The sequence below is a fragment of the Pyxicephalus adspersus genome, chromosome 4, assembly GCF_032062135.1.
Source record: "Pyxicephalus adspersus chromosome 4, UCB_Pads_2.0, whole genome shotgun sequence".
In the NCBI taxonomy this organism is placed as follows: domain Eukaryota; kingdom Metazoa; phylum Chordata; class Amphibia; order Anura; family Pyxicephalidae; genus Pyxicephalus; species Pyxicephalus adspersus.
In genome coordinates this window covers 16,332,932-16,356,838 of record NC_092861.1, presented here as the reverse complement: position 1 = coordinate 16,356,838, position 23,907 = coordinate 16,332,932, and the positions used below count along the sequence as shown (strand labels likewise).

At 40.8% G+C, this 23,907-nt stretch overlaps 1 protein-coding gene across 1 annotated transcript in view; it reads right to left on the bottom strand.

The window, feature by feature from the left end:
* The window catches only part of LDAH (lipid droplet associated hydrolase), a gene marked incomplete in the record, with an annotated part of 112,858 nt that extends 91,205 nt beyond the window's left edge, over positions 1-21,653 (bottom strand). The window contains 2 exon segments of the mRNA XM_072407487.1: positions 5,952-6,100; positions 21,550-21,653. Of these exon segments, the coding sequence (XP_072263588.1) occupies positions 5,952-6,100; positions 21,550-21,569 (169 nt within the window).
* Between the last annotated feature and the right edge of the window lie 2,254 nt (positions 21,654-23,907).

Below are 23,907 nucleotides of genomic sequence, written 5' to 3'. Positions count from 1 at the left end.
AACTGATAACAGCCAAGTGTGCCATCTACTGACTTGTTATATGGCTTAACACATGTGTGGTGAGAACTAAGTTCAGTTTTTTTGAATGCATTAATAATATTAGAATAATAGAAGCTTTAGGTTTTTACTTGTTATAAAGCCAAGCTACGCAAGTAGAGAATAAGTTATCCTAATGGTTTTATTTTATCTTTATTGATTGCATGTGCTGCCTACACTAAAATTTGCTATGTTTTGGCAGCACAATGGACAGACAGGCCAATGCTTTCACACCAGGTAAGCAGCATCCAAACCCAACCTTTCTACAGTTCACCTATCACTAATAGAACTCAGTGATATTTGCCCTATCTAATGTCTGGATGGTACAAACCTTAACCCATAGTTTATGATGAGCTTTTAATGTATGCACAGCCTGCACACTTACTGATCAAATATCAGTGGCCCAAATGAATACATAGCTACAAACTAAACATAATGTTTCTAAATATCATCATTAAACACTATAAGAACTTGCAAAGGTTTCCCCTGCTATGTATTGTCTATCAAGTCCAACACAAACTTGCAATCTTGTCATTTTATAAGGATTCCATTGTCATAGAGACTGGCAGATGGAATAACAGAGTGCAGTGGGTATCAGATATGGAACACACCTGAAAGTACTGTAAAATGTAATGTAATGCTGCTATGAATGAAACATATGAAGGACCTTTATTTCTTTATTTTGCTACCAACAGGGTCTCTTTAAAAGAATTGCCCCACAAATACCACCATTAGGTGGTGCTGAACAGTGATCCGTTAGCTAAGATTTATTGGTTTAAGTGACACAACTTTTGTCTGTAGGGACATTTTTTGAAGGACAGTTATGAAGTTAAGATAAAACTGTTGATATAGCATCTTGTTCTCAATCACAGAAACTTTTAGAGAATGTTAACCAGACACTACTGACTGTATGTGGGTCCTAGCTTATTACTCCGTTGACCAAAACTGATCTCTCTAGTTGTCTTTCCCTGGGTCCTGAATCGTTCATTGGCCACTCACCCGGCAGGATCTTTCATGTATTTATTTATTTATATGTACTGTAAACGGGTACTTTGCAAAACAGGGACAGCTAGTGACATGACTATGGACTTTGTACAGCATAATATGTTGGCGTTATATAAACACTGTGTGATAATAATAATAATAGGACAAAGCAACTAGTTCTTTGTTGTCAGCCCCCTCAGCAGCTTGTGCTAACATTTACTTCAATCATGCACTGCTCAGATTGCTGCCAGATGTGAAGAGAGAAAAACCTAAAGAAGAATTACCACAAACTTATGTAGCCTATGTGGCGGTACTGGTATATGAAAAGCCAATTGAGAAAAGAAATGAGCAAAACTCAGAATTTGTCATCGCTAAATTTTCGCAAAATTTTGCCATTTTGAAAAAAAAATGTATTGGAAATTTGAAATGAAGGTTCTTTCGGATTTTTATTGCTTATTTTACCCTTGCAAAGAACCCACAGTCATTTCTACAAGTATATTAAGTTGTGTGTCTTCAATTTTGTTTTCCACAACAGTGACAAAAAGTGGTTGTGACACGTAAGGCAAGAAATGATAGTCGCCTTAACATGTCCTTTCTCCTACTTAGCAGCAGAATTTTGACTGAACATTTGTAGAACCAAGGGAATGAATGATATTCTGGTCAAGTTTAACTTTACCTGAATGTGAACAGCAACATAGATAAGTATAGGGGGGGTTAAAGGAAAATTGTTGCTTTTTCTGCATGCAATAGGAGCAGAGCCTGGTATTTTAGGAAGAATATATAATTGAAGCATATGAGAGATGCAAAAGAGGCAGATCTTTAATTGTATACTAGATGAGTGGGCCTTATTTAATAAAGCTCTCCAGCAAATCTGAAAGTCATTTGCTGTTTGTACGTCAGGCTCACCACTTCTCAACCAGAGTTTTGTGGAACCCTCCAGAGGTTGCTAGGGGTTCCTTAAATATTGAGTAATTTGTGCCTCTCAGGTCAGTATAAGTGACACCAATGATCTTTTTGGCTATCTGTAAGGATGACATTGCCCAGCAATACAATAGGCATACTTTGATGAACCCCACACAAATGTACTGTGAGCTGTAGATTTAATAATTATAGTAGAGGTTCATTGAAGGCCAAAAACTTAATTAGAGGGTTCCCCCGTGTTAAAAAGGTTGAGAAACACTGTATTAAATATAACACAAGCATTCCTCAGATTTCCACCTGCTAGCCAGCCAGATGAAGCAATTGCTTCCAATATTTTAACAAAGACAGAGATCTCCGTTTGCGTATATTTGCACATCTGTAAGAAAGCCGCGGTTACAGCCTAGGTGCAGCATGAGCTCTACTCTCATCTAAAAGAACAACAAGAACTACAAAATATTCTGGTGTTATGCAAATATACAACGGTTGCAAAAATAATAAACGTTATGTCACAGCTGAGTATTTCTGAACCAGGGAAAAAAAATGGAGCTCTGCATTTCAAAACATGCCACTTTTTAATTTACAGAGAGGGTCTTCAATCACCTTTCTATCAAAACAAAATGATTTGCTTTGGGGTGGAGTAGACAGTGAAAATCCCTAGTAAAAATAAACAGAACGTAAGGCTCCATGTAGCTGCTGTAACATTGATGGTTTCCCTACATGCAGTCATCACATGGAAATGTCTGGCCATTATCATTTTATTTTCCTTCTTTCCAGATGTGGCCGGTGCGGCAGGTTTTGCTGGAAATGCAAAGAAACCCAGAAGTCTCTCGGACAGAACAGCCTGTCAGGGAGTTTAACATCCAGCCGGAGAAAACAAAAGACACGCATAATGGGTTAGGACATCTAGCTTTAGATGATTAGGAAACCCGAGCTCTAAGTAACATGCAAGACACCACCAATTTCCTTCACAAACGGGTTGCTGGGTGCCATTTCGCCAGAAGCAATCCAAGCTGTATCAAATACAGCAGGAACTCTGGCAAGGAAATAGAAGAAGAGTTGGGGACTTGTGCCAACAAGCAGGGCGATAAAAAGAAAAGAAAACAAAAAAAGAACTCCAAGGAAATTTAACAACCTCATTAAACCTTTGTATATTAGGATATTTTTCAATAGTTCAATACATACCTGAAATTCTCTTTCAAATGACAAAACGGAGCTGAATGACATAGGTCACCCGCTGGTCTCTTAAATCTCTAAACCCGATGGTGGCAATAAGAGAATACATGAAGGATGTTTTTTTGGAAGCCTTAGGTTTCAGTGTTGTTCCAGAGATAGGGTTGAGACTTCATAGCAAAACGACCAAAGCCACAAAAAAGGGAGATGCTGCAGGGTAAAATATGTTTGCCATGTGGCTGCTTGGACAATACTAAAGGGGATTTAAAGTGTACCTGCATTCTGGAATATTACAGTGGATACAACAAAGGGTCTGTACATGGTTTTAGTTAGTTTACTGGGGAATCTGGGGTGTTATTATACGCAGACACCAATTTAATTTAAAAGTCAGTCCCACCCTCCCACCTTTCCACTAACTCATCATTATGAAGGGTAACCATACTGACTATTCTCTACGTACTATGTACTTGGTTGAGGTTTCTATGTAACAGTTGAAAGACTTACAATTGCCGAAGCTGCTGACTTGTGGATTCAAAACATGGATGATATGGGCAAAATCTATCTGCACAGTTTTAGGATCATTGTACCTATACCTTATACCACCTAAGTCTTCTATTCCTGGCCTATGGGTCCACTCTCTATGGTACTGATTTACCCATAAAGCTAAGTCCCTGACTAAAACCCAAACCAAGCTTCATATACAAGTAGTCCCCAGGTTACATACAAGATAGAATTTGTAGGTTTGTTCTTAAGTTGAATTTATAAGTTGGAACAGGTATATTATTTTAATAAATGCAATTAGGACCAGATGTTTGTCTCTAAATATTATTAGGCAGCGTGCTGTCAGTTACTCTATAAAATCCTCACTGCGAGTTATTCAAAAACAAAGCAAAAAAACAAAAAAAAACTTTATTAAGCCTGGACATTCATTAACTTCTGGAGCAAGCTGTGCTTTGATATGCAAAAAGAAACAACTGCAGTTTGTCTTGGTTATTAGGGAGTTACAAGTCAAGCAAACCACCCCCTTCTCCCAAATCGATTCTCTGTCCTGTACACGAGTGAGCAGGGAACCCCGTTCATATCTAGGAGATGTCCGTATGTTGGATGTCCTTAACTTGGGGACTATCTGTACAATTAAAGGTTTGTGCTAATGAAACAAAATAGATGAAACGCGTAGAAGACAGCAGAAGTGAAACAATGGGACTGTAACACCATGGTCATGTAATTTTAAAGTCTGTAATTTTTGTGTAATTTTATGACTGTATATTAAGGTGTAAAAAATTTTTATAGATGTGTAATGCCTTAAAAGTCCCACCTGTTTGTTTAGATGTACAGTATGGGATATGAGGGACATGGTAGACAAGTTCGGCGATTCAAAATTATATGTAATCATACTGTCTACTCACAAGAAATGGTAGGAGAAGACAAGCATAAAGTTTTTAGTTAAACACCCGAGGTTTAGGGTCACTGGATGTTAGCAAGGCTTTGTGCAGGCAGCTGAAGATCTGCACAACAATCTGCATTTTTACTTGCAGCATATTACCTTTACATTAACAATTTTTTTTTGATTTGCAAAGCACTTTTGAACTTGTTAGCAAATTTAACTTTTTCAGGAAGTGTTTAATACCCAACACAGCCTCCTCTCTTCCTATACATCATAGCCCACTCCTCTTCCAAAAGTTTCTAATTATTGTCTGCACTGGCCTGTTTATATAACTGCTGAGGAAGTAAAGGGGAATATTCTTCAGAGCAGCCTTTCTCAAGCTTTTTAATATGGAGGAACCCTTCAAATAACATTCATGTTTTCAGGGAACCCCTGCTATAATTAATATATCCACAGCTCACAATTTATTAGAGTGGTGGCTTCTTACATGGCTGGCAAGTGTTAAGAATGACATCCTTACATTGGTCATTGCCCGTTTTAGAGACAGTTAATGACATGACAATGGACTTTGAAAAGCGCTGTGTAATATGTTGGCGCTATATAAATACAAGTTAATAATAACAGGAGGAACCATTAGACACTGTGGCAGCCATAGGAGATCATCTATATAGTCAGTGATCTAAATTAAATAGAGTCACTCGAATATGTGGCCAGCGAAAGAGGTAAACAACATTCCTTACCTTACAAATAGACATTTTGGGGCATAATTTTTTCAACTGACATTATAAATTTGAGCATCATTCCTAATTACCAGTTAAAGGAACAGGTATACAACCTCTAGCCTAAACAACACATATGATCCAATGCAGAACATTGATTTTTTTTTTTTTTTTACTTTTAAGGATGAAAAGTAAGACTGACAGAAGCTAAGGGTGCATCTTAAACTAAACCTTTCAGGGCCGTAGCTCTAACACAGCAGCCTAAGAACTGCTGTGTAATCATGTCTAGTTAGCAAGGCCCACCTAGGAAATCCAGGTCAGAAGACTTGGAACACAAGAAACCTAATGTTCTCAGGTCCTTTTTTTAAGTCTCCAACTTTGGTTTACTTGGCCAAACAGAACGGATATTATTGAAGTACCTATATTACATGGTTTATATAAAAAAACATTCCTTAGACTGAAGGTACAACAATCATAAACTATCAAAATAAGGAAAGAATTAGGCTTTAGCTATATAAATGTGGGTCCCTCATCTTAGAATCCATATACAACCATATACATTCCTGCTGCTGCCACCTTTACCCATAAGCATTCAGGGGCGACCCCAGCAGGGTATAATATGTAAACCCAAATAGTACTTAGTTGAAATTTAACACTGGTCTACAAAAGCCCCAAAACTAAAACTTGGAATACATGTTATATCATACTTTTATGAAACTGTAATCTAGGACACCTACCAGGAATGATAAGGAACAGAACATCCGGAGGAAAGCCATCTGTGGTTTTCTTCAAGTCCCTCCATGGTCCAAATTTAAGGACTTCTGTAGCAGCTCCAAGGCAGTAGACGAACTCATCATGAATCGGAATGTGGTCATCAAACGTGGTGCTAAAATATTAGAACAAAAAGAAAAATAGCAGTTACTGGAAAATAATAACCCATATCAATGAAACAAACAACTCAATTGGCCAGCAGTTTAAAGCTGCTTATCTGTCTACTGGGGGATTGAAGGCTGAAGCGACAATAAACGACCCGTCCCCCATCAGATGATTTTCCATTCATAGACAATGGATTTGGTGGCATGCTATAGTTACTTCTTGCATCATATTAGGAAGAGGTCAACAGGACAAGACTTTTTAATCTGTCAATTCATTAGAAAATCTTCTCTTGTTGTTTTCTTTGGGGCATAATGCAAGACGTAACTATAGCATGCCTCCAAATCCATGGACATCAATAATCCATGATGTAATTAAATGATGTATTTGCATGTGTAAAAGTTGAAACTCAGGCAAACAGCTAAATACACAGATAAAATATATGTATGTATTGATGTAACATGAGATGGTTTACTTGCATAATGATTTGTAAATTTTGTTGCTCACTCCTGTGATTAACACGGTTTAGTTTAGGACAGGGGACCTAATCCTCTGATGTAGTTTTCCTTTCCCCTGTATATCTTGCCTCTTTCCCCCAGCCTGGATAGTGAAAGGAAAAGCAGCGCACTGCTGAGCTTATCTATGTCATGGTTCCCCCTGCTCCTATAAGCATGCTCCATGTTGGCACATGAGCACTACATGACACCTTACTAACTCATTGTGCTGTTAACACCAGGTCAAAAAATATATTGAGTGATGTATTATTAAAACGGAACTAAAGTTTCACTTTTAAAAATTCTGGATAAGACAGGACAATATTACAGAAAGATAGGTAATGTCCCTTCTACAATACATATTCTTACCTTTTAAAACTGTCAAAAATGCTAAGTTGTGCATGGGCTCAGGGTTATTTGCTAGAATACCCAGAAATCCCAGCTTCCCAATACTTGCCAGGACATCATGCTGGTCCAGCCAATCACATTGGCGGAAGATCGCATCAAGGCCAACCACCCGACACTTTTAGTGCCCACCCGGCTGTTTTTGAGTGGTTACCATACAGGGGCTGCCATCCGCCTACAATTTTTTACCACCCAGCTTAAAATTTTTTCTGAGTTGAGCACTGAGAAGGCTGCACCCTGCCACAGAATTGGGACAGGTGAGTATAACTGAGTTTAGTTCTGCTTTAAATACAAATCCGCTTTCTTTCTATTTTTTTACTATCTGAAGTTTATTTTTAATAAGGAATGTTTAAGGAAGTGTCATTTGAAACGTCCCTACATCTATCTTTTAATGTCTGTGATGACCTTTATATTCAGAGACCTTAATTGTTGTTGTGATCCAATCTACACAAACCATCATTTAAAACTTCTTTTACAATCCTTTTTTTTACCCTGACAAAACTTTCTCCTGAGAGTTCAGTTTTCACATTAGCCATTTTCAACATATCTCAAAGCAACTGCGGGGACTTCTCTTGCCTGTCGCTTGAGCACAGAGTTTAGTTTGGCTTCCAGCATTCTTTCACTTGTTTTTATAGAGAAAACTTTATCAGCCATTAACTGCCAAATGACATTTTAGCACCTGGAGATGTTTTTAACACCTCAAACCCAAATGGTTTAGAATGGTTTTCTTCTCTTTGGAAAGGCCGATGTTAGGGACCCTAATGAGCTTTATCCATCAATCAAACACCTCTCACTCCATTCTTAATGTGAAGTTTGTTTGTAGAAGACTTTATTAGTCCCTTGTACAGTAATGTAATAAGAGTATGATGAATAAGCATATCTGATTATTCAGCTCACACTAATACGTCACAGTCCCGCCATCAACTATGGCTGTAGTTTGCTCCAGCAGTGTTAATTTAAAGGTATATTCTAATCTAACATTTCTCAGTCAGAGGAAACCTGAACAGAAAGCAATATGTTGGCTTATATTGTCTGAATCACTGGATTTCAAGCTTTCCACAAAGATACTAGGACAGCACAGTGGCTCAGAGGTTAGCATTCTGGTCTTTGCAGCGCTAGGTCCCAGGTTCAAATCTTAGCCAGGACACTATCTGCATGACGTTTGCAGGTTCTCCCCGTGTTTGTGTGGGTTTTCAGGGTACTCCGGTTTCCTCCCACAATCCAAAAACATGCCGTTAGGTAATTGGCTTCCTCCCAAATAATTGCCTTTAGACTGTGTTAATGACATATGACTATTGTGGGGACATTGGCATCCACCCTGTGCAGCTTTCTTCCAACAACATCCATGGCGTCACGCACAGAGAGACAGGACCACTAGGGGGCGTATGAAGGTGGTGCAAGCCATGAGTAGGGCCAAGGAGCAGAGTCTAAGCCGTAACCAGGTTTTCTCCAGAGCCTCTGATGGTGAGGATGTTGCACTGCGGGTTACGGCCAGGTTGAGGTCCTTGGGCACACCAAGGTGGGCAAAGCACGGTACCAAATCACCAGGCAGGATAGTCAAGGAAAGCTGGGGTCGAGACAAGCAGCAAGGAAGGGAGGTCAGGCCGATGCCAATTATCGGGCGATAAAAATCTGACGTGTGTACGTAGCTTAAGACACAGGAGCCATTGCGTGCACAGGGAACACCGGAGACACTGGAAACAGCAGGAGGCACAGGAGAAGCAGGGATAATCACAGGCAGACAGGAACACAGGTACAGCACAGGGAAGTTGGCTGGGAACCAACAGACTGGTCAACGAGGGGTTAACACAGGAGCTGGACACAGGAAACACTGGATTAGGCAGCAGGTGTACAGAAACCAGTTCACAGATCTAGGGAGCTAGGTATTAGTAACTTGATGTACTAACACAGAATGGAGTCTGTGAGTTAGCTAAAGAGCCAAGGCTGGTTTGGAGGCTACTTCCTGATTGGCCAGCGGCATGGACGGAGTCGATAAACCCTGGAAACAGAGGCACGCCCAGCATCAGAACTGCCCAGATGCGGAGGAGAGAGATGCATGTGTTTTAGTGAGGAACAGGTAAGTGTGACACATGGCGCTATGGATGAGCAAGAAGTTTTCGCATTGCCAAAATTGTGGCAGAAATCTGGACAATTAAATCAGACCTAAACTCAAAATTCTTACATTATAAAAAAAGGTAGACAACCTTTTTATACAAAGTAAAAATATTATTTTTTTTAAAAAAGTGCACAAAAAAAGGTGCAGCACCTCCCCCTCCCTGCTGCAGCAATCAAGACTAAATTGGAGTGCAAAGCCTCCTGGGATACCTATGGTATGCATCCCAGGAGGCTCCTGGCTGCTTCTTCTGCACATGCTCATCTCAGGCATGCATAGAAGAGGCAAGAGGAGAAAGATCACTGATCACGCATGTACAGTGAGATGGAAACTCTTTTTTTCCCCTTTACAGCGGGTCAAGTCATCCGATCTTGCACCTGCGCAGTGCAAGATCGACTGACGTAGCAAGAAGACTCAAGAGGACCACTTCCCATGTGCTAGTACAAAGAAAAATTCCAGGACCATGTGGGACCAGATCGAAAGGTCCAGCGTCATTCAGGCATATGCAAGATTAAAGGCAAGGGTGATTTTATTTTTTTGCTTAAACTAAACTAAAAAAAAATAAATAAATAGACTTACTTTCAATCCCACAGGGTAGTCCAATCAGTCTGGGGGTGTCCTGCATTGGGACCGGCTTCCTCCCAGAGCCAGCGCGTTCTTCATCCTATGTCACCAAACCGAGGCTGGAGATCAGGTGACGTAGGATGAAAAAAAAGAATTTCACTGCGCATGCGTGAGATTGGCAATTTTTCCTCTTTGTGCAAAAAGGCATGTGCAGAAGGAGCGCCAAGAACCTTCTGGGATGCCTGATGTAGGTATCACAGAAGGTTTTGCTCTCCCATTCATTCTCGACTGCCTAGGCAGCCAAGAATTAGTGCTGCACCCTTAAAAAAAAAAAAAAAAAAAGAATTTTTACCTTTCATAAAAGGGTTGTCTACCCTTTTATGTAAAGTGAAAATTCTGAGTTTAGGTACGCTTCAAGTTCCGCTTTAAGCCAAAAATAATGGAGTCAGAAAGAAGCATTCTATAGATTTAAACGGTTTACAAAGGTTATTTGGGCTCATTTTTTTACTTTAAAATCTTTTGTTTTTGCTACTTTAAAATATTTTATTTAGGTGTACATGGAGTGCACCTAGAACATGAAGAATCAAAGCTCCAATACATAGAAGTTCCACCTGTGAAAAGTTTAACCTATGGCAACCAGTAAACCTTGATGAGGTCAAAAAGTCCACAGCAAAACAAAGAATTGTTGCAAAAAGAAAAAAAAAAAACATAGTAATTATTCAAACCAAAATGATGGTGAACCGGCGCTCTAAAAACAGCCACATTTAAAATAAAAAAAGTACAGGCGAATCTTTGTTAAGACATCAATCACCCGTATTCAGCGCAGCTGGAGAGTTCGGATAACATTATATACAATGCTGGGAAACAATTCTTTTTCTATGGAAGGTATATTAATATTTTTAGCCATCCTCCTCCATAATCAAAAGCATAAATGTCACCCAGATAAATGATGACAAATCTGCTTTTCTTTACTGCACCTTTCAACAAGGCTGGAAATGGTAACAGGTGTCTTTATTACATCACTAAACTCATTAAAAGAGTGGGGGGGGGGGAGAAAAAAGTTTACCTTTTCTGAAGTCCGAAACGATCACATGACTACCTGTAATTATAGAAGTGTTGTCATGACGCCAGACAACACATTTGGAGGCCGTTCAAGCTTTTCGTGTCCGCCTATACAGCTGTTTTTACGTTAAGACTTTCTAGAAAAAGTGCAGATTTTTTCCAGGCCTTGGTCATCCCAAGTTTACTTTCACAAAGGTGCTCTTTATGCCGTACGCCATCTGCATTATAAAAGCAATGGATGCAAGGATGCACTTACAGTAAATATAGATTTCCCCTCTGTTGCTAAATTATTATAATGTAAAATGAGAAGGATCGAAGGGTTTTCCAGGGAATGACCGCATGGCCTATCCCGTGCCTGCACTGGATGTTGTGCAGGAATATAATGAACAAATTTACCAGGAAACTTCCTGCTCATAAACTGAATTGGGATCTGCTGTGTACAGGCCACAGGATAAAACTAAAATGTTTCAGACAACCTGGGCAAAAAGCTAAATACAGATAAAATACATACAGACGTGAAAACTGTTGACTTTTTCAACTTATTAAAAGCGAACCTAAAATAAACTTTTTACTTAGGATATTTATTGTGGTCTGTTTACTGCTTCCTCTGGGGAGGTGCCAAGTGTAGTTTCTCTCGGCAGTAGCTCCATGGAGAATGAATGGGACAGCAGTGAGTTGTATTAGGTACTAGTAATCTTTCGTGAGAATTTCCAGTGACAGATGAACGAACGAATGCTGTACACACAACACTATTCTGTTCCATGGGTGAACAACGAGCATGCAGCACCCCGCTGTACTCTTGTTACCACTCTGCCAGCAGATCATCTCTCCAGCAGCCTGCAGCATCCTCAGACTCCCTTTAGCTGTGCAAAGTTTTTTTTAGCATCCCCTGCACTTTCTCTGAGGGTGTTCACAGCTGATGGGGATTTCAGAATATATACAACATGGTATGAGCAGAGTAGTTCATGGTTCCAGCCTTGTCTTGCTATTAGCTGCTAGCTGTATTTATACCTCTCTGATTCCAGGCTCTAGTTGCTTGATCCTTAGCCTTGTTACCTATGAGTTGCTTAGTCACACTCTGCCATTTTTTGGCATTTCGGGATCCTGACCTGTGCTTGTACCTGGACTATACTTGTCTGCCGCTTGCCCTGACCTGTGCTTGTACCTGGATTACACTTGTCTGCCGCCTGCCCTGACCATTAGTTCACGCGGAACATACCTCCTGGTGACATGCAATTAAAAGTACCTGATTTGAACTGTCCCTTCATCGGAGCGCTCTACCCTGCTGAAGGAGACCTAAACGCAACATTTTTACTTCACATAAAAAAGTAGACAACCTTTATATATAAAGTGAAAATTTTATTTTTTATTTATTTTATTTTTAAGTGCGTGTGATCGGGCATGCGCAGAAAGGGCATTTTTTCCACTAAGGGGAAAGTGCATGCGATATTGCCTCTTATTTTTCCCCTTTTACAGCGGTTATGTCACCTAATATCACACCTGCACAGTGCGAGATCGGGCAATGTGGAAAGAAGACAGAAGATGGTAGCACCTGCTTCCTCCATGAAGGGACAAAGAAGAAGTCAAGGACAGTGCAAGACCGGATCACGGAAAGGTCCAGTGCCATCGAGGGATCTGTGGGATATAAGGTAAGTGATAAGATAAGATTTTTTTTCCACTTTAGTTACACTTTATGGTTTGTGACTCAGTACAGCAGAGTCTTATGACAAGTTGCACAGTTGAGCACAGGACAGTTACTGCAAATGAGACTTCCTAGATAAAAACTTTACTTCCTCAATCAGTATGATTTAGGACCATGGCATATTATTGTGTGTCCTGGTGACACCAGATGCACTTTATTTTTGGAGCATACCTTTTTACTTTAAAAATTTGCAGCAAATATGTCACAGGGGGAGAATGTATGTTGAGCTTGAAATTTATAGAACTCCTCTCAGATCACAAGCTTTAGCAATAAAACTGCTCTCTTAATAACTGTTTACCTGTGTCTGCTTTTTGTTTTACGATGAAGTTTGGCAGAAAATACACTTTTCTTCCCTAGCATTTGGCTTGTAAAAACTCCAAACTCCTGTCAGTTTAAGCAGCTTGCACATGCACTGCAGACAATGCAGCAGCAATGGACACCCCTATACCCTTTAGAAAGACACACAGACTCCAGAAGCGAATTCTGAGCTTTATGCAAGCTAGACTGCTCAGAAAAATTTTAGGTTATGCAAAATGCGATACTATTGTGTAAATCAGGGGTAGGCAAACTTTTATGGCCACTAGGCCATTTCAAGGGTGGGTGGGAGCACAGCAGACCGGACTTTGAGTCCCCGCCCTAATGGCTCCGCCCATCAACAGGGAACAGCCCCTGAAGTGAAATCCCTCTCCTGCAGTGCAGAGGAGAGGGATTTCCCTTCAGGGATCTTTCCCTACTTACCATGCCGGCCACAGTAAAAAGGGGAGCAACACAAAGAAGGCGGCACCGGAGCTCCGGCGGCTCCAGCTCCGGTAGCTTCTAACGCCCCCTGGCCCTGACGGACCGAACTACCAGCTAGGCCGTATCTGGCCTAATGGTCGGCGTTTGCCGACCCCTGGTGTAAATTAATGATGGCAGTACAGTTAGCACTCTGCCCTTTGCAGCGCTAGGTCCCAGGTTTGAACCTCAGCCAGGACACTACCTGCATGGAGTTTGCAGGTTCTCCCTGTGTTTGTTTGGGTTTCCTCCAACATTCCAAAAACAGGCAGTTAGATTAATTGGCTTCCCCCCAAAATTGCCCTTAGACTGTATTAATAACATATGACTATGGTAGGGACATTAGATTGTGAGCACCTTTGAGAAACAGCTAGTGATATGAATATGGACAGCGCTGGTTAATATGTTGGTGCAGTATAAACACTGTGTAATAATAATATTATTATTAAAAGATATATTTTATAAATTTAGCATCTCCAGGTAATCAGATCATTATTTTACTTTGGTTTCAAAAACCAACAGTAATCCTATTTTCTGGACTGTAAATGTACAAATAAAATTAACTTGAAAAACAAGACCAGACCCTATCAGGCACTAGGCCTGGACATTTTTTTTTTACTGGTTGCTAATTGCATTTCTGAAGTAAATCAATAAAGCACACAGTTCTAAATATTGTTCTACTGGTAAGAATACTGATACATTCAAAATAGTTGAATGCTACACAAGGTTAAACTCTGCACCCTCTAATGGCTCAGTAAGGTCAGGATCAGAAGTTCCGGCATAGTTCCTGGCAGCTAGCACCCACACCAGCCGCTCAGCTGTCCACATTGCAGAGCTGGTTCTAGATGAAGAACTTGCGTTTGCAGATTTCACAACTGGCAGCAATGAGCAGTGCTCAAACTGCTCACTGACCGCCCATGGATTCTCAATTGGGCTATCATGAGTAGACACTACAGCATCTCCCTGAAGCAGCGGTAACTGCACTGCAACCACACTGCCAGTCTGCGCTCAGGACAAAGCATATTTGAAGTAACAAACCAATATAAGAAAGAGTGCTCAAAAGAAGGGAGGGAACTATGTCCTCCACTGAGGTTCCGAATAAATTAATTTTAGTGTGTGAAATAACTTCAGTTTCTACTGAATGACTTTTTCCAGTAGGACATTTAAAAGGCAAGGAAGCCAGAAATAAGGGTTTTCTCCCAGGAACTGTTTTAGGCTGGGTGGGAAGAAGCTGTAGGTGGGTGGCAACCCCTGTACTGTGACCCAACTTTTTAGTAATCAGCCGGGTGGTTACTGAAAAGTACAGGGTGGTGCACCCAACTAAAAGGGGCTGGGGAGAACACTGATACAAGGCAGGTGTTCAAACATCTGCCTGCTAAATTACCTATTCAAAAGTAGCACCCAAAGATGCTGCCATGTCCACCATGCAAATCATTCAATTGTGAAGGTAAGCAGCTTTGCAGACCCAGTATTCTCCCCAGAAATTTTTTAAAGCAGGGTGGGAAGAAGCTGTAGGCATGTGGTGACCCAACATTTCAGGAAGCACTCAAAAACAGCCAGGTGTTTACTGAAAAGTGCCGGGTAGTGCACCCAGCTAAAAGTAGATGGGGGAATACTAAGACCTAAGAAAAGTCAGCCTGATATCTGAAGGCTGCATATGGAGGCTCACAAATTTAGCCTTAAAGCGGTATGCTAAGCTAAAAACAAAAATAATCACACTTACCTTTAGTCCTGCAGATCCCTTGATGGCACTAGGCCTTTTTTCCAAAGCAGTCCCGCATCGTCCTGCCATTTTGTCTTCTCTTCTGGTCTTCTTGCTACATCACCTGCACAGTGCAAGATCGAGTGACGTAGCCGCCGTGAAGGGGCAAAAAAAAAAAAGAGAGCCGATTTCACTGCGAATGCAAGAGATTGTCATCTCTTTCCCCTTGGTGGAAAAGATGCCCCATCTGCGTATGCCCGAGATCAGGGCATGCGCAAAAAGAGCAGCCAGGGCTGCGGCAATCAGGACTTAATGGGACCGCAGATCCTCCCAGGATGAAGTATGAGAGGCTCTGCACTCCTGTTAAACCTTGACCACTGCAGCGATCAAGAATTAAAGGGACAGAGTGGCACCCTTTAAAAAAAAATGTACTTTATATAGGGTTTTATGAGGGTTCTCCACCCATCTATGTAAAGTAAAACTGTTGAGTTTAGGTCCACTTTAACAGAGCTCTGAAGCATTTGAAGGGGTATAGTTAGTAAAGTGTTTTAGTCCTTTTTGCTTTGTATAGGGTTCAAGCCTTCTGAAGGTGTCAGTTTACCCACGGGTAGAAGATCATTGTGCAATCAGCTAAACATTCCCAACGCATGTGTGAAAAAAAAAAAGTTTTAAACATTATTTTATTTAGGCAGGCCCAGCAATTTTAAAGATTCTCATTGAGGGTGCCCTGGACAGATGAAGCAGTGTAAACTTTAGTTTCTGAAAAACAGGTACGTGACTACACTAAGTTTTTTGCCGTAGAGGGGGAGCCTGGTGAACCATAATTATTCTTTTTAAATAAGATATAAATTACAAAGGTTGTGTTGGCACTTTAATACTGTTTAAACACAACACAACATTGAATCCCCCTGTAGTGTACCAGGAGAAACCCCAAGGTTCTCTTCAAAGACAAGCGCTGCCCTTATGACCAGTCAGTCCCAGAGGCAAGCAAGGTCTCTGTATAGCCTGGTGACAGAAGCAGGATAATATATCACAGGTACGCCAGGGGACTGAAAGCCCCTATTAGCACTTACTTTTAGGTCATTCTTTTCTGTCTTGTACGTTTTCTACTCCATTCTATGGACATTTTTATAACTAGATCTGACAGGCGAGTTGTGTTAACCTTTTTCCACCTGCACAGAAACAGCTAGTCATTTTTTCCATTCCTCATTAAAAGCTAGTCTCTGTGCCAAGACATCCAGATCTCGCGGCAGATCGCAGCGGCCGCTGTTCTCTTGGTCTGAGATTGGGGAATAGTTGTTATGTTTATGAGAAGGGAGCAGTCATCACATTTGCAGGCATTACGTAACAAGCTACGCTGAAACCTCCTTTAAACGAAAATAGGCAACTTGCAACTGTCAATAACTTGGAGGAAAACTTTGCACCATGGCAAATTCATCATGGGTGGATTTTTACAGGAATGCTTTAGATTCGGCTGTATTACTGAACTGCTAAAGTGAAACCACCACCTTTTCACCCCAATTCTAGGGGGGGGGGGGGTTAACATATACAACTGGTTCGGGAAGGATCCTCCCCTCTCCTGTGTTACTATTTGTATTTGTCTGTCATTTACTACTTCTACTTAATGCACAGCGCTGCAGAATATGTTGGTGCTATATAAATAAAATTTAATATTAATTAATAATATTTCAATGTTCTCCCCAGCCTCATTTAGCTGGGAGCACCACCAGGCACTTTTCAGTAACCACCTGTCTGTTTTTGGATAGTTACTAAAGAGTTGCACCAGGGGCTGCCACCTGTCTACAATCTCAGGTTAGGGGGATTTACAAAATTATTAGAAGTACCATGTACAAAAGCAGAACTGTGTACCAGGTTTGCTAACTCTGAAGCAAGAGTTCCTGGCATCAATCCTGTGAGTGTGAAAGAGCGTACCTCCCACTGATCATTGTAGTTCCTCCTGCTAACCTCTACACACTACTTTATTCTGCAAGGACTATGGGTCTGCAAGAGGAACCACAGTGGCTAAAGGTGGAACTTGATCTTTGACCATGAGATGTCCTTTCTACAATAAAACATACGTACATGGCTGAACAGTGGCTTTATGTGTCAAAAAACAGGACGCAGCACATTACGGCTTTGTCTCGGCAGGAGTTATGTCACCTTAGCCCAGCCACACCAATCAGAATGGCCCGAAGACCAGAAGGAAGATCAGGTGAGTATAGCACCGCCTGCCTTTAAACTAGGACAGGCGAGTGCATGTAAAAAAATTTAATCAGGCAGGTAAGGTTTTCTTATTGTAGAAGGGACATTGCTCTTCAGCTTAGTCGTAATATTTTTGTGCTTAGTTCTGCTTTCATTCCTGTAAGGTTACCTTGCAAAGGATTTTAAAATGTTGGGTAAATTTTTACAGCCCATATTGCCCAAAGGTAAAAAAAAAAGTGTAGATTGAGTGCTAATCAGTACAACTTTATGTCCAAGAAATCCTTCAAATTGTTTTAAATTAAGGCTCAGAGTTTTGCGTGCCTGCACTTTTGTTAAATAAGCAAAATACAACATATTACTGTGACATACAAAAAGGTAAGATATATCTAAAAGAAACGTACAAAGTCTATTTAGAAATCAGCTGTTTAGTAATCAAGAAATACCAGAGATAGAGGTTACAATGATTAGTTCTGGCTTTATCATGTCACAATACTTACTGCAACCCTGTCAGGTTTAAAGCGGAACTCAACCCATGGGACTCCCCACTATCTGCGTTCAATCACTGAGTGTCCCCATCTTCCTTTTCTTCCTCCTCCAAAACAATACTTGGCCTTCTTGACTGGCCGCGCGTGGATGACATCTTTGGTCCCCGGGACACCCAAGAGTTTCCCTGGCAATTACAGCTGACACTTTAATTGCCAGCTAACTACCCGGCTATTTTTGGATGGTTACTGAACAGCTGGGTCACAATATAGGGGCTGCAACCCGGCTACAATTTCTTCGTACCCAGCTTAAAAAAATTTCTGAGTTAAACACTGCAAAGGAAAACTTATCCAAAAACCCGTAATATAAACCATCAATTTATTTCACAAAAGCTCCAAAGAGCTTGATCAATTAAAAACTCCAATTTACAAATGTGACATCCAATCAATTGCCATACATGTAGCATAAAACATTCCTATTACACAACGCGTTTCGTGGAATATGACCGCTTCTTCAGGAGCATTATATATGAGGGGGATCATTTCATAGTCACATGAAGTGAAATACAAAAAAGGATCTGTCCCAACAACTGGCCAACACAGGTATGCAAATCAGAGAGAGAGTCAGAGAGTCAGGAAGCCGGCTCTATGGTTATCTTGGAAGGATGTTAAAGAAAAAACCCTTCAAAAGTGTACAAGCCTGGCCTACCTGGATGTTTGACAGTCATGTTGGATATCAAATTTGTAAACTGGAGTTTTTAATTGAGGTACAAATTATAAAACACTATCTGGTCTTGTGCCACATGCGGTCAATCCACCAATCAGCCACCATCTAGCACTACAAGACACAGCAGTAACATAGCAGCTGGCAAGGCATCTGAAAACCCCTAGAAGCTGAATTATAGTGATCTCGTAACTACAGGTTTCATTTATTTAAAAAAAATCCAGAAGCCCTTCTATTGTTGTTTTCCTGATGGCTGTGAATAGGAATGCCACTGCTTGCCACAGAGATGTCACACTTCCTGAAGCCCTCCCCCCCTTCTGATTGCAGTGGTTTCTCTCACAGGTTCACATGTCCTGTAGTATCAGAATTGCTGGTGGAAGGAACCACTGTGGGCAGCAGGAGAACAGATATTTCTACCCACCTGGAAGCCTAAAATATTTATAGTATACATGAAGCAACAGCATTTCAAGATATGGGGTGCTGCAAAGGTAAGTAAATTTGGGCTTCAAATAAAGGTGACCCTGTGACAGTGCCACTCCAAAAATAAGGCAGGTCCTTACTGCAGAGAGGTACAGGCGATATCTCTTCTACAATAACCAATCTTATCTGCCTGATCAACACCCAGCTGTCAAAAGATGAATTTGTTGCAAGAGATACCCAGCAATTCTGGATTCCCTTGCCTTTGCTAGCAATGAATTTACTCCCGCATGACCGGCCGGCCAATTGAGATGGCGAAAGATCCGGATAAGAAAAGGAAGACGATGGCTGCGCCCGCGATAGGATGAAGACAGGTGTGTATATGATGGGTTTAGTTCCGCTGTAAGTGCTCTAGCAGTTTGGTGGATTAAGGCCTTTATGTGCAAAAAAAAAAAAGATTTACCAGTTCCTATCTGGTTGGCCGAGTGGGTCATTTGCAAATATAAAGAACCAGCATAGTGATAGAGATCAGCGGAAGTCAACACTTCCAACTATTATATAGTAGAACCCTGTTTATCTAGAACTCAGACAACCGGCGCCCGACAGCTGAGCACTAGAGGTGAATGGGGACAAGTCTCCACATTTAAGTCTAGCGCTGATTGGCTGAGAAAAGGGAAACCCCAACGACGGCTTAAGCATCATCAGGGTTTCTCTTTTCCCAGCCATTTAGCACTAGAGGTGAAGGGGACAAGTCTCCTCTTTTAAGTCTAGTGCTGAATGGCTGAGAAAAGGAATCCTCAGTTATCCAAAAACTACACTTATCCGGAATCGGCCATTATTTGTGGGTGCCGGATAACTGAGGTTCTATTGTATTACAGTAAACCTGTATGACAGTGATACAAAGAAAGCCACTGATCTGAAGAAGAACGCTTCAATGGCTGGTAAGCTCACCCACTCTACACTTGCTGACTAGATATACTTCTACCCGAGAAGTTATCTAACGACTTGTCCAGGGTCAGAAATCCAAAGTATGGACAGGAGAAGGTCAGCAGGACAGCCAGTAAAACTGTCCAACAATAGCAGAATGTAGGTTTCTCTTTTAAAATATTTACAACGTTTGCAACAATGGCAACTATAATACAATTCAGAGCAGAAGAAGAGGGCAGTGGTGGCAACTCTCACATGTCTCTCATATATTGGATACACTGAAATTAAAGTGGACCTGTCACCTGAGATTTTACTTTACATAAAAGGGTGGACAACATTTCATGTAGTTATCTTTTTTTTTTTATTTTATTTTATTTGGGTTTAAAATCCTTTTTTTTAAGAAATACAGAATGAGAGCGCAGAGCCTCCTGGGACACTCACATCACACATGCCAGGAGGCTTCTTGCTGCTCACTCTGCGCACGCTCGATTCCGGCCATGTGCAGGAGCTTACTCTTCAATGGGAAAAAATATGCAGACGTCACGCATGCACAGTGAGATCGCCACTCTTTTTTACCCCTATTTAGAGCGGGTACATCACCTGATCTCACATCAGGCAGAAGAAAGAAGATAAAGATGGGAGCGCCCGGTGCTTCCTCCACACCAGGACAAAGGAGGATTACAGGATGGTACGGGATCCAATCCAGGAAAGCTCCAGAAGGATCAAGGGATCTATGGAAGTAAAGGTGAGTTTTTTAATAGATGGAGAGATGCAGCTCAGGGCAGGATGCCGAGATATACTGGAGATGCTGGGGTACAGGTAGTCCCTGGTTTACATACGAGATAGGGACTCTAGATTTGTTCTTAGGTTGAATTTGTATGTAAGTCGGAACAGGTACATTATTTTAATAAATGCAATTAGGACAGATGTTTGTCTCAACAGCATGGTGTCAGTTACTGTATAAAATCCTCACTGTGAGTTAATCACAAAGCAAAAACAAAAAATCTTTATGGAGCCTAGACATTAACTTCTGGAGCAAGCTGTGCTTTGATATGCAAAAAGAAACAACTGCAGAGTTTGTCTTGGTCATAAAAGTGTTACAAGATGTTACAGATCAGCTCTTAAGATCATCCACAATCTCAGATGTGTGTAGCAAAAGATTTTTTCTGCAAGTCACGCAAACCGCCCCCTCCCCCCATCAAGCCTCCTTCCTGCACACAAGTCAGCAAGGAACCCCTGTTCTTATTTAGTAGTCTATATGTCGGATGTCCCTAATCCGGGGACTACCTGTAATTTACTTTGCATAATTTTTCTTTGTATATTAAGAAACAGTGTCTAACATAGCCCTTGGGAAGCCGTTCGGCGAAATGCGTCGGGTTACAAGACATTTTCAACCAGTCATTGCCTTCACCAATCTTCAAAATCGGTCTAGCTGCAATATTCCAACTCCATGCCACCAATGATTGTGAGATATTATAATGCTCTCAATACTTGTACCTTCATTATATAAAATAGAAAGCCACCTTTTATGTAATATTAATGATGCGGTGATTGGTCAGATTTAACGTCCAATAGGAAGCGTGTGTGTTTAGGTGGCGGGGCAACAATGGTTATTTAGTCACCAAAAGTCGCTATTTGCATATGTGAAGATTGCTGCACTGCAATGAGAATGACTTCCACATACTGACACAATGTAAACAATGTATAATCAGCTGATCTGCGCCCTGCCAGGCATTCCTCCATTAGAATCAATGAAAACCGCAGCTGTCAATCACTGGCGGCACACACTGGTCAGCCAGGAGAGGGGAGGATGAGACTGGTACATTACACACCGTACTACCAGGCAAGCACAGCATGGAGCCGCCATTGTATAGAACAGGGAACATAGCGCTACCTGTCACCGGCACGCCGCATCCCGTCTGCGTCTCCCCTCACGTCAATGAAGAAATTGCCCCAGCCGGTCACTTCTAAGCCACGCCCATGTACGTAGCGTCGTCACGTTGTGATGAAAGTGAAACCGAAAGTAAAAGACGGGGGCGGGGTTTCTGTTGCTATGGTTGCGCTGTGTTGCTGCTTCCATTGTGTGTCTATGATCTTCTGCTTACAAACACAGCTTTATCAAATATACTTTCTAAATAAAAATATTATTTTATAAAGTCCAACTTTTTATCTTTTCTAACCATTCACATGCATAGTGATAGAAATCAGCGGAAGTCAACACTTCCAACCATTATACAGTAGAACCTCAGTTATCTGAAACTCAATATATTATTTTATATAGTCCAACTCATATTATTTTATAAACTCATATTATTTTATATTTTATAACTTATAAATACTCATTTATAAATTATTTTATAACTCATTAAGTCCAACTTTTTCAACTTTGTAACCATTCTCCCCGCCATGTTTCTTTGATCTGAGTTAAAGATCTTTATACAAATGTGTATAAAATTCAAAAATTTAATATTTAAATTTAAATTTTTATAATTTAAAATTTAAATGTATTTAAAAAACAAGGGTGCAGCACCTCCCCTTTCTGTCTTGACTGCGATCAAGACCGAATGGGAGCGCAAAGCTTTCCGGGATACCTAGATCTCGCATCCTGGGAGGCTGTTAGCTGCTTATTCTGCACATGCCCCAATCTCAGGCATACACAGAAGGAGCCCTTTCTTTAATGGGGAAAAAAAATTGTCGTCAGCAATCTTTTTCCCCATCTTCGTCACCCGATCTAGTAATGTATGGACCAAAATCACCTGAAAGAGGTTAGTACGGGTATTGTGATTTTTCTTTAATATGATACAGGACTGGGCTCAAAGGGGACATTAGAGATTGGGGGGGGGATAATTATTATTATTATTATTATTATTAATAAACAGTATTTATATAGCACCAACATATTACACAGCGCTGTACATTAAATAAGGGTAGCAAATAACAGACAGATACAAAAACACAGGAGGAGGAGAGGACCCTGTCCAAATGAGTTTACAATCTAAGAGTTTAGGCTATGTACACACACCAGATGAATCTCGCCTCAGAGCCTTTCTGGGACAAGAATCTGACATGTACAATGACCGTCCGACTTAGTTCATAGATCTGTCTTGGTGGATCTAAAAATGGCAGAAGACGTGCGACCGAAAGTGAAGGATGGAGAGCAGAGCAGGGTGCCACTCGCTCGTTCTTCACCCTCCTCTCTGCATAGAACAGAACAGTGCAGTATGTACAGTGTTGTTCATATAGTGTTTGGCTTTTTGCCATTGGAAAAAATCTTTTATGTTTCTAACGACAAAAGACCGAACGATAAATTAACAACATTGTACTTACAGCAAAAAAAAAATAGCGTGTGTATGAAGCCTTATACTTTAAAGTAGGCTTTTTAGTAACAATAATGAGATAATAATATGAGTTATATTGGTGTACTACATTGCCAGAATAAAACTCTAAACCTCAGCGTAGGTGGGTTGGGTTCCTAAAAACACCCCAGACATGCTTTAACCTCCTGGACTGTTCATTTCTGTCTGGATTTATGTCTAAAAGCGGTACATGAACCGGTAGTGAAAATTTATTTTACAGTATAATATAATAGTATGAGTGGCTCGGGGTTACAGCATCTTTTTTTTACCGCTGAGGAGGGTTAATTTGGACACATTGGACCTGATTTGTTAAAGCTCTACAAGACTGGAGAGGATACACTGGGTGATCCAGCAACCCTGAAATTGATCTGGTCCAGGATTGAAAACATTTGCTATCAAATAGCAAATAACTTTTAAGAAAACCTTTCCAGGTTTGCTGAATCACCCAGGTTCACTGATGAAAGTGTATCCTCTCCAGCCTTGGAGAGCTTTAATAAATCAGACCTATTGTAACGTGCTACTGTGTCAGTGCATCCCACTACTTAATCCTGCTTTTCCTTCTTCAAGAAAAGAAAGAATAAGGCTACTCAAACAATCATTGCTCAGTCATTTCCCCTTGTACGGATAACATTTCTTGTATAATGTCAATTTGTAAAATCATTTTTCACATCCGATGAAAATCCTGCAGCGATAAACCACATGTGACACTAGAGAGGATGTAGATATGAAGCAGGGGCTGCAGCTTTGGCCACGTTTATTGGGATGTTCTGTTCTTGTATGCTTCAAAAATCCTTTAACTGTTTGGCAATCTGTCGTGTGCTTCCTGACTGATGTGTTGACTCAGTGTGAACTCACAAAGAACAATGACGAGGAACGCACTCTGAATCTGTGCATTC